The sequence below is a fragment of the Alligator sinensis genome, unplaced genomic scaffold, assembly GCF_000455745.1.
Source record: "Alligator sinensis unplaced genomic scaffold, ASM45574v1 scaffold366_1, whole genome shotgun sequence".
Classification (NCBI taxonomy): Eukaryota; Metazoa; Chordata; order Crocodylia; family Alligatoridae; genus Alligator; species Alligator sinensis.
In genome coordinates this window covers 129,724-140,916 of record NW_005841851.1, presented here as the reverse complement: position 1 = coordinate 140,916, position 11,193 = coordinate 129,724, and the positions used below count along the sequence as shown (strand labels likewise).

Below are 11,193 nucleotides of genomic sequence, written 5' to 3'. Positions count from 1 at the left end.
TCCTGCCCCCTCACCGACGCGGGGCCCCCCAGACCGCTGTGGGTCCCCTATGAGTATGCTGCGCCCTCACCAACGCCGGGGTCCTCACACACTGCTGTGGGGCCCCTTTGAGTATGCTGCGCCCTCACACTCTGCTGTGAGGCCCCTTTGAGTATGCTGCGCCCTCACTGGCACCGGGGTCCCCACGCCGCTGTGGGTTCCCCCTGAGGCCTTCTCCAACCCCTAACAGCCTCACCCTAGCCACCGGTGTAACATCAAAACCAAACAGAAACTCGAGCCTCTTGGCTATAACCTAAACATAAGCCACCTGGCTAAACCACGCTGCACCAACGCCCTAGAGCTGCCATCCATAACTCTGCTTAAGCGGTACCTGCAGTTCTCGCTGCGTCTCACATCATTACTCCCGGAGCTCCTGCTTCTCTGGCTGCTGGCAGGGAACTGCCCTGGCCTCAGCTCCTGGGCTTTATAAGAGCCAGGCCTTGCCCCTTACAGGCAGCTGACCGCTGGCAGGTGTGGGTCGTTTGCCAACTCCCGTTGCCCTGGCAACCCACAGCTGTGCTCCTTATTCCCTGCTAGGGCTCTTTCTCTAGCAGTTTCTGCCCTCTAGGAGCAGGGCCCCTCAGTGCTCCGCGACACACCGCTATCACCCATTACCCACTGTAGAAGAAAACAAGTGCATGAATGCCAGCTGTGAACACATCAGAAGATAACCAACATAATTGGACCACCTTGACACTGGGTGAGTGTACATGGCATGTGACAAGTTTAGAGGCTTGTCATGCAAGTGAGCTGGCTTGCTTAGGTGTGCGAGGATTACAGAATCTGGACCCAAGCGTCTGTATTTGGTGCCTCAAATCTCTCACTCTACCCACCTATGCCTAGGAAATGGTAAAATATAGTAAAGAATTACTGGGAGGACTACACCGCTTAGAAGGCTGAGCTGAGATGAGGGCACCTGCATGCTAGGTGCTACACGTACAAAGGGTTCCTTCCTCGGGGTGATCTAAAGGCAAGGTCTCTGGAGAGGTGCAGCTGGATTTAGTTAACAGATGATGGAAGGAAACTAATTTCCCTGTCAGCAGCTGGAGGGCTACAAATAAAGACTGTCCTTCTTCTACAGGGAAAAAAATTGGGAGTAAATGAAACATTTGAAAACTAGCATCTCTGTAAAACGAATATGTTCAAATCGAAAGATTATAAAGCACTTCCCCATGAAACACATGCTTATTGCATCTATCCAGTTTTTAGAAAGTTATCAGGCTCTATCAGAAGCTTAAACCCCATTGTCCTCAACGCTTAGGACACAGCATCCTTTCCCCAAGTCTAATATTAAACATGCTCAAGTGGCTTTCTGTTTTGCTCAGGCAAACCCAGTGTGTCTGGAGCATCCCAGCTAGTTATACAGACTGTCTACTTACCTCTGGAGGTGGGAGATGACAATGAGAATAAATAGCTAAGGGCAAGAAGGTAACAAGCTTTTCATAACAGGCATCCTTATTTCTCAGAGTCAGGCAGCACAAGCTCCAAATGCTAAAGGAAGGGTTGAAAAATGTAATGCTTGTTTGACGGACACATGCTGCCAGTAAGAAAATACTTAGGGGGTAAGCCCTTTATTTATTTAGCATACATTACAGCTTGCATCTCCAGTGCTACTGAATGTCCCTCCTGTGTTTAGAGGAACATGGAGAAGGATCTAGATGGGTCAACTCATGGTAACGGGCAATCGGTACTGTCCTTCACTACTTACTGCTGCTGTTGTTCAAGAAAGCTAGTTGTCACTAGCTTGGTAGCTGTTCAGTGGGTGATGGGGAATGCATTGAAGAGTCTCAGGGTAGTTTCTAATAGACACAGGTTAACACTGCAAAATCCAGTCACAATGGGCGCTGCTTTTGGCAGCCTTGATAAATGAGAAGGGAGAATCAAATAGCTGAAGCCAAATTTCCCCACTCATCCCACGGTTGGGTCCATTCAGGGTGAGGCTGCAGGTGGACCATTGTGTGGGGGGAAACTGGTCTGGCCACCCGCTGCCTGCTAAAATCAGCTTAGCTTTGCAGGTCTGAAGAGAAGACGTTTTACTCGCAAGGCTCTAGGGAGAGGCAGGAATACTGCAGCCTTCCTGGTAAGCACTGAACACTCAAAACAGAAGAGACGCACAAGAGTGAGATTTAAAATTTCAATTTTTTTGCCTTTTTATTTTCTAAAGAAAAATAATCCTCTTTAAACACAGAGCATGAACTAAAAACCTCCTGGGGACAGTCTGCCCCCTCAGCTGGAGCACAAAGTAACTCAACTGTACAGACTTTAGAGCCCAAAACAAGCATACATGGAACATACAACATTTCTTTAGTAGGGGATGAGGTTTAGGACTCCTCATTATTGTCGTCTCCCCCCACCCCCCGACACTATCAGCAGGTACCCATCCCCTTCCCCAATACCCCCACCCCCCACCCCGACAATCACATCTGGAGGCAATGTTGGAGAAAGCTTCATTGCACTGGCCAAACTGGCCCTTTCTAACCTACTTACAGACATCCAGGATAGAGGTTAAGACTATTGTTATTTCCAGGAATGATGGCTGGAGACTACAGGAGCATCCAGAGGTGGAACAATCCTTCTGCCAGCTGTTTCACTGTAGGGAACCCCAGCTGGTTCAGTAGTATTTCATCATGCTCCTGTCACCCAGGAAAGGAGTGCGGGATTGAAATATTCAGCAGCCAAACCCTTCTGAGCAGGCAGGTGGTACTCAGCAAGTTTGGCTCAGGGAAACCAACAGCCAACTTCAGCCCTTATTCAAAGTAACCACTTCCAAGCGGAGGTGACACACGATTTGGTTACTGTCATAGATCAGTGTCTTTTCCTTCCAAGTTCTCTCCTCCTCAAAAAATACCTACTGCATCCATTAATATAGCCAGACTCTGGAAATGCAGCATTTGGAGTCTAAGAGCCTCTTAGTTCAGAACAAGCATAACAATAGGAAGTCTCTACAGGGTCTTAGGACATGCATAATAAACCCGAGCACACAGACAAAGTACATGTGCCTCTAAGGGAGGCTGTGGGATGGGGGAGTTCTGGAGACAAAAATGCATCCCACTTCATAACCCTCCTTGAACTTAAGTAAAGCTCAAATCTTTAGTGTACAGAAATGTGACATCCCTCCCCATCCCTTCCACCCCACCCCCCAAGGCTTTTACAGCAGAAAAAAAAATAAAAAAAAAAATAGAAAAATAAAATTCCTGCCCTGAACAGTACTGTATTAAACCCAATGTCACCAGCCATTCGCATACGAGGAATCTTATTGAGGAACCAGATTCTTTGATTCCTCCAAACCAGCATTATAGGAGAACAGCAGCAAAATGGACACAGCATCCGGTAGTTGGATTAAGGCTGACAATAAAATTACAAACATGGGCTTAGATCTTTCAAATGAAGGAACCCTCCCAATAAGTTTATACACACATGCATTAATACAAGTGAAGGCTTTGCATCAGTGATAGCACCACTCAAGAGTGTTCTAGCACCAGATTGAAAGGGTTTGTTGTTTGCCTTTTAAGCAATAAAATCCAAAGTCTTTAAAAATTACTTTGGACAAGATCACACAAATACCCAGCCAGGAACTGAACCATCATCCAACTCAGAAGCGTAATGAAGTGGAATTAAAGGATTGCCAAAACAAGAAGAAATGTGTGAGAGGTGGGAGTAGGAGGCTACAGAGCCACCGCTGCTGCCAAGGGTGGTATTGCAGTTTGGTGAGGACAAATAAAGGCCAAGGTAAATGGAGCCACATGTTAGGTGCAGCACGAGTGAATGCAGCACAGATTGCGGGACGAGAAGAAAAATGAGTGAATTGCATAAGTGAAGTCACAGTGCACGTCTGTCACCATCAGAAAGACACCCAAGGCTCACCCGACACTCTGGCAGGATAGCCTCTGCTTGCAAGACAGCTGGGTGCCCTAGAAAAAAAGTCTTGAGTCCATGAGAAGGATGCTGTGTCTTGAATCAAGTCAGGATTGAATACAATGGCATGGCCCTGTGGAGAAGCTTGTAGAATTGCCCACCTGCTCCTTGCCTATGTGCACACTCAGTTCAACCCAAAACTCATCACAGCCAGGTTGTGGCCTAACCCAACTCATGCAAGTTGCAAAGAGTAAATAAATCAGCTGAAAGCAGGGTCAACTATTTCTATTTCTGATGCCATTGCTATTCTGAATTTAGGCATTGCCAAAGGCAATGCCTGGTTTAAAGCCTGGGGTCAAACCTCCAAAGGAGAGTAGCGTAAAGGTGCAGAGTCAGGAATCACTCTTCCACAGACTCTTAATGAGAAGCAGAGAAGGCAGTAACAAAAGGGTTTCAGCCGTCAGTGAGCATCAGTAACAGCGGCTTCAAATGGGTCGTGGGGATAACGCATGAACAGTTGAGAAATAAAGAGAGAGAGAGAGAGATTTGCTTTTTCTGATTTCAAGTTGCCAGCCGCAGAGCCTTTTGCCCTGGTCTCCAGCATGTCGATTAGCACGCCAGACTGTTACTTTATTGGCTAAGTGAGACTGGGCCAGCTCTATGAGCATCATACAAGAAACGCTGAGATTGTCTGGAAAGCCCATGAGGTGGGAATGCAGTTGAGTGGGGAAGTGTCTTGTCACCAGCAGACAGGCAGTGCGTGTTGAGGAGGAACGCTCGAGGGAGACTGCACCAGGGTGTAGGCAGAGGAAACGGCCAGCACATTGCAACAGCTCAGCAGTGAAAGATAGGGAGGGACAGGAGGATTTAAGACACAGGCCAGAGAGAGAGAGAGAGAGAAGGGCAGCAGAATATTCCCAAGGGAGCCCAGTCATGCTCCAGGACCTCAGACTCAGCCAAATCTCCCTTTAGGACATGTTCACGGCAAAGCCATTGAGTTTCCCCTCTCGGGCCCCCCACCCACTCCCATGGCTGGGGATGTAGGAATTCAGACATTTCCAGACCTGAGCAGTGATTTTCAGTGCCCAACCTGACTCCTTGGCTCATCCTGTCTCCCAGGCCGTGCTCAGCACGAGCCTTTTGGGGAAAAAGAAGAACCAAGTTCCAGCAAGGCATCTCAAACTGGGCACCCAAAAAACCAAGGCTCCCTAAACTAGAAACTGGGGCTAGCTCCTTTAGATTTCATGAGGCACCCAGCTTGCTTAGCTGGGTCAGTGCAGGTTTGGCATTTCTAGCTGAGACTGGGAGTTGAGCTAAGCAGAAGATAAATCATTATTACCAAAGCCATCCCAGAAAACCCCCTCCTCCCCAGCCCACACCTGCCAAGAGGAGGCAAGGTTGTAGACCGAGGCACGTCCAGGACTTCTTGGAGCAGCTCCTCGCAGTAGGCGTGTGATGTACAGTAAGAATGAGCCGTGCTGCCCTCTGCTCCGTGAACACAGGCAGCAAGAGCAGCACGATGGAGCCCTTGAGGTACGATGCAACAACAGTGGGACACAATCGCACTACAGAAAAACTGGTGCCTCTCAGCAAGGCAAAGGGTGCGTGAGCTTTGCCTTTTTAATGCAAACATGAAAGGAAGTCCATGCAAGGGTTTGCCCATCCCTGCAGCAACCGTGCCAGTTCGAGCAAGGCATGGTAAACAGATTCTGGGAGCCAGCCATACAGGATGGCACCTGGCTTGAGAGGCTGTGGGTAGCAAATCATAGAGCAGCTAAGGTCACCTACGGGCTCAGGCCACCCTAAGAACACAGGTTGCTCAGACGGGGCTAGCAGGACAGCACGAGAGAGAGAGAAAAACTAGGAGCCATGAAGAAAGCTAGGTTGGGGAAGCTGTTTCAATTGCCAAAACCCAGGACCAGCCATTTACCCACCTCCCTTTTCCAGCTTATTTGGTGTAATTTTCCTCAAGACACCAAAACCATCTGCAGGAGGCTGGTTAACGTGGTAGGGAGAGGAACTGAGAAAAAGCCAACCAAGGAGTTTATACCTTCTCAAGCTCATGCCAGACCAGTTCCTTGCAGAGAAGGTGCAAGGGCTGTTTGGTCATCCTCACCTCGAGCCAGGTATTGCTACAAGTCCTGCCTACTCCAGTTCTTAGACATGTTCTTCTCAGAGATGGCAGCAGGAACAGATACCTGGTTTCTTGTCGTGGCAGCCTGGCAGACAACAGTTGAAAAGCAGCATGCACCAGTGGCACGGCTCTAGGACATAAAGCCGTGGTTGAATTCTTCTTGTCAGAGTCTCTTGGAAAGCGGGTGAGCCAGGAGGAGGAGGGCTTGGTGTGGATCAGCGCAGGCTCTGGTAGAGGTAGGCTGATGTGAAGACAGCATTAAGCGTCAGGCTCACAGCAAGGAGACCTCGGATAACAGAGTTACCGAAACGACCTTGGAGGAAGAAGGAAAAAAAAAAAGGATGACAAAGGGGGATTATAAAATATGATTAAATTAGTGAAGATGAACTGAAGTTTCTTTTCTCCTTGCCCAACATTTTGATAAGGAGCAGAAGTTGCAGGAAGGATTTCTGTATTTCCCCCACCGTTCCCCTCCTCGCTCTAACACCAGAGCACTGAGTTTCTTAGAGAAGCTGAAGAACAAGGATGGGTCAGTGAAGACACAGGGGAGACAGGAAACCTGTGTCCTAATCCCAGTTCTGCTAATGATGTTTGTCTGAAACTGAGGAAATCATATAGACCCAATGAGGCTGGTCTTACACACCCGTGGAGGGAGTGCATGCAAACCTGGCACCCACCTCTCCAACCTGCCAGCTCTTCCCCCTTGGTAGTCGTGTCTACCACGCAGTTGGATGAATGTGATGAATTATCCTCTTTTTTGATGGAGTTATCGCTGCAAATGCTTCCTTTTTCCATGACCAACCTCAGATCTGTGAGGAGAGAAGAAATCGAACGCTGAGCAGTTGACACACAAGGGGAGACGGGTGCAACACAAGTTCCAAGCACAGCGCTGGAAGTGGATGGTGCAACTGCACGATTAAAGAGTTGCACAAGCATTTAGGACTGGAAGTGAAGAAAAAAAAAAAAAGGTGAATCCCAGTGGTCTCTGGGGCAGTAACTGCATCTATTTCCATCCTGTCCACTGTTGCACTTCAGTGGAAACCACAATAATAAAATTATTAACTGGGAAGGAATGGGCAAATTTAGGAAAGCAGTACATACATATTCCAAACAGGAATGTGGTCAAGACCATGGAGTTAATGCTCCTCATTTTGAGAAAGTACTGGGGTCTTATATAGGGACAGGAGCTCTGTTTCCCCTCTACTTGGAAAGAAAACACTTCTGAGCAGTATAGTGTCTCCTTAAGGCCAAAAACGGACGACTGATTTCAATCATCAGTCTTGCTGTTAAACAACCCAAAAGACTAGGTTTCCCTGGATGCTTTCCCATTCATTTACTGAGCTGGCCCACCGTAACCTTGAATGTACCTTGCCTACTCCGGTCACCAAGGCTCTTCTTTGCGAATGGGGACAGCTCGGTGGCAAAAATGTTGTTGTCCGAGTGGGTGTGGTCATCCGAACTGGTCGGGGTGTGCAGGGCATCGCTCTGGGATGGGAAAAGCAGCAGCTTCTGTCCTTTCAGGTTCAGGCGGGCAGGGCTGATGAGCGGCCGGCGGAAGCGCAAGGAGCCTGTGCTGGAGGTGACGGACCCAGCCACCGACGGCGCTGGAGACGGGATGCGGGATGGAGCACAGCTTCCAGAGAGGAGGGAGAAGTACTCTGTTATGGAGACACGCCAGAGGCGGTAAGAGAGGGCATTTAGGCTGGAGCATAAAGTGTCCGTGGTCTCCAGGCAGTCTGCAAGGGGAAGGTGCGGAGGTGACCAAGACCACTTCCAGGAGCCCTCACATATATGATTCTCTACTCATTTGGGTGCATGTATCGTATGCCTGGCGGCAGAATTCAACCGTTCCTTTTCCGAGGGGCTCTACATCCATTTGGTTGAGAGACCAAAGCTTCTGTCTTTGCAAGGGCAAGTGGTCAAACACTCCAGCTCTAGGTGGCAGCTTCTGTTAACCCTGAAGGCCTCAGTGTGTCCGTCATGCAGCATTAAGTTTAATTAACGCCCCCCCCAAACAGTTCAGTTAAATCTGTGCCACTTTTTTGGGGGGGCTAAGACGCAGGACTTTACTCAAGACAAATGGAGACAACTGAAAATTTGCCACTGCCCAAGAGACCAGGAAATCAGCTCTCTGTTCACTGAGAGCTCTCTGTTCAACTTCACGCACCCAAGCCGGGGCTGGACCCGCTCGCATTCCCCCATTCTCGTGTATGCCAGTGCAGCCCGCAGGGAAAACGTCACCCTGCTTGTTCAAACCCAGACCCAGTGACTTGTATGATCTTATTACAGGGACTTTCCAAGTTCTTCTTCCCCATTCCCAGGCAGACGGACAAATACATACATATCCTTCCAATGTACTTTTACACGGACTGATTGACTAACCACTCTCCTAGACTCTTATATCTGTGAAGGTGCCCTCAAGGCACACACCAGCTACTCCCAGCACGCAGAAGCCACCCGAGCAGATCTGGGGCTTGAACTCCAGAACAGCATCACATCGTGATTTATACTGGTAGAGTGGTGGGATGGGTCTGGGGTAGGGAATATGACCACAGACAAAAGACAAGTTTATCAGGAGGAGGCCAGGGACCTACCTGTCTGTCTTCTTAATGGATTCATGCAGCAGTGTGTTTGCACCATTTGCTTTTACATGGGGGATTTGGGCAGGTACTTTTAAAGCCCGTTTGCTTGAGGTGAGAACCAGGAAACTGGGGAGAGGTGGGAGGTCAGCATTCACTTAGATATGGCTACATTTTCATCAGTTAATATATGTGGGCAACTCAAACTGGTTACAAAGGCAAGAGATCCAGACGAGGTCAGAAGTTCTGCCTGGGGTCAAGAGTGCGACAGACAGGGCAGCAGCAAGATGAAGGAGCAAACAGGCGCAGCAGACAAACGTTACAGCAAGGAGAGAGTCTAAACAACTGACAAGTGATTTCCAGCCTTTAAAGCTTGTCTAGCACTTCAGCATTTGCAGTCCTTGCTGGTTTGTGAAATGTAGGCCCTAGACACCTGCCACTAAGGCAATTAAAAATGGGATGTGTGGTGCAGGTAATAGCCCAAGCAACAGATCTCTCAGCAGATCCCAGCGGGCCACAAAACGAGTGCAATGGGCACCCCTGCTGTCTGGCCTCAGCTGAGGTCAGTCGCTTGACTCTTAGTCTTAGAGATGTGTCCTTCCAAGTCAGGCTGAACAGCAACCCTGAATGATGCACATGAGAAGTCCATGGGAAGCTAACCTAGCAAATATCTGAAGGTTGCACCTTTCCCCAGCAGTACATCTGGACGTTAAAAAGAAATCTTGCTCCATTTTAAGGTCCAATTGGATACATCTTCTAAAACCCACCCTTAAGGTTTTATGAAGATACACCGAGGACTCCCAAGCAGTGTTGCTACTACATCACTGTATAAGGAAACCCCAAAGCCAACATAAGGTGGGGAGAGTAAGGACGAACTTTAAGAATGAAGGGCTAGATACGGTGAAGCCTGTATGCTGCAGAGGCACCTGGAGCTGTGCAGGTTAAGGAAAACACAGCGAGCAGGAAGCTATTATGACCCCAAACACCTCCACTCACTTGCAGAGCACATTATTACAGCCAGGATGGCTGGAAGGGTGGCTTTGTGCTGGAAAAGGCTGTTTCAGGGCTTAGCCCTGCTGCGCGTGCTGTAACGCTGAACCTCCCCATGCCCTGGCTACAGAACGGGGACAGCCATCCTTCCTTTGCTTTGCCTATTTAATTGCAAGCTCTCTCAAGCTGGAGTATGCAAATACACCCTTTGCTCAATGGGGTCCCAGCAGTACTGTGAACAAACACACAGGAAAATGGGCAGGGAGAAAAGAGAAGGAGGAAGAAGAAACATGGAATTAACCTGGTGCCGTCAGGTTGTTTCAAAGCCTGGGGAAAGATGCTTACCCTGGAATAAAACACGAAACCCCACTTCTTACCTGATGCAGGGGACTCTTTGGACTGCGAGGTTAGGGATGCTGGGCGGCTTCCGCTGAACAGGTACCCAGAATCTAGAAGACAAACCAGAACAACTCAGCCTCGGGGCTCAGTATCACAGCTGGCAACTTCAAGATGCGATGGGCTGAAGGTAATGCTAGGGTTAACCTAAGGGCACTGGAGGTCATATTCCTACAAATGTTAGATGCACAGCTAGGTTAGGTCTACACAGGACTGAGTAGCTAGCTAGTAAGTGAGCACTCAGCGTGCTAGCTACTCTGCACTAGCTTGCTCGGTGGCGATCCCAGCATGCAGCAAAGGCATTCTCCAGGTGTGCTAACAACATCCACCCAGGGAGGCAGGGCAGAGTGGCTACCATGTAGTAAAGTTGTATCCTAGCTTACTTTGCAGCAAATTAACCATGCAGACCACCCCACAGAAAAGGCTCTTCAAACCCCAAGCCATTTAATACAGGTCTCCACGAATGTACAGCTTCAGGCAGCAGTGTGCCAGCAAATCGAGGAAAGAGCAGACCTGTGGTGCACAGGGATGTGGGTGCTCGACAGCTCTAGCACATCCCTCCTTTCTACACAGCTGGCTACCAGCCACCCAGCAGGCAAGGAAAGGATGTGCTCCAGCACACAAATAGAGCTTTCCTGCCCAGCTCCTGGCAGGAGGGCAGCCTTGCTTCCACCTGGCAGAGTCGCAAGGGAAATTGCGTGGATCCAGCCACTTCTCGCTTGGGCTCCATCCCCTCCTATGTGGCACCCTCTCTCCACCTTCTTTCCCTGCCTTTATGTACTTCAAAGTCCCTCAGGAAGACTGCATAATATTAGCCCCTGCCTTTGATGAGAAGCAGAACAAAAACCCTAGCTACTCAAGACACCATAGAGCATCAAACCAAATCACTGCTCGGCCAGGGGGATACAATCTGCCGGCCCAGACCCCGGGAGCTGCAACTTCAGCACTGTACTCTTAGTCTTCAACAGTGCTCTGTACAGCAGTTCAGGGTATCATCCTTTCCCCCTGGAACCGGCTGCATTTGTGATGGGCAACACTAGGGTTTAGCAGTTTGGGATAACTAGGATTTCACTGAGCCAGTCTGCAGTGTCTAAGCTCTGGGCTTGGATCACTTCTTAATTCAGCAGGGGCTTTGGATACGGACCCCATCGCCCTTTGGAGGCATCACTGGGTCTGTGACTACATCTTGGGGTGACCTGC

At 49.2% G+C, this 11,193-nt stretch overlaps 2 protein-coding genes across 3 annotated transcripts in view; both read right to left on the bottom strand.

Annotated features, from left to right (window-relative positions):
- The window catches only part of PIK3CD (phosphatidylinositol-4,5-bisphosphate 3-kinase catalytic subunit delta), an 86,337-nt gene extending 85,908 nt beyond the window's left edge, over positions 1 to 429 (bottom strand). For both annotated transcript variants that reach the window (XM_006016143.3, XM_006016144.3), the window contains exon 1: positions 371 to 429. The gene's annotated coding sequence lies outside the window, so the exon portion shown is untranslated. The remainder of the gene's footprint in view (positions 1 to 370) is intronic.
- A 2,026-nt stretch (positions 430 to 2,455) lies between these two features.
- TMEM201 (transmembrane protein 201) overlaps positions 2,456 to 11,193 on the bottom strand; it is a gene marked incomplete at its 5' end in the record, with an annotated part of 44,091 nt that continues 35,353 nt past the window's right edge. The window contains 4 exons of the mRNA XM_014522884.2: positions 2,456 to 6,341; positions 6,706 to 6,837; positions 7,396 to 7,686; positions 9,975 to 10,046. Of these exons, the coding sequence (XP_014378370.1) occupies positions 6,244 to 6,341; positions 6,706 to 6,837; positions 7,396 to 7,686; positions 9,975 to 10,046 (593 nt within the window). The remainder of the gene's footprint in view (positions 6,342 to 6,705; positions 6,838 to 7,395; positions 7,687 to 9,974; positions 10,047 to 11,193) is intronic.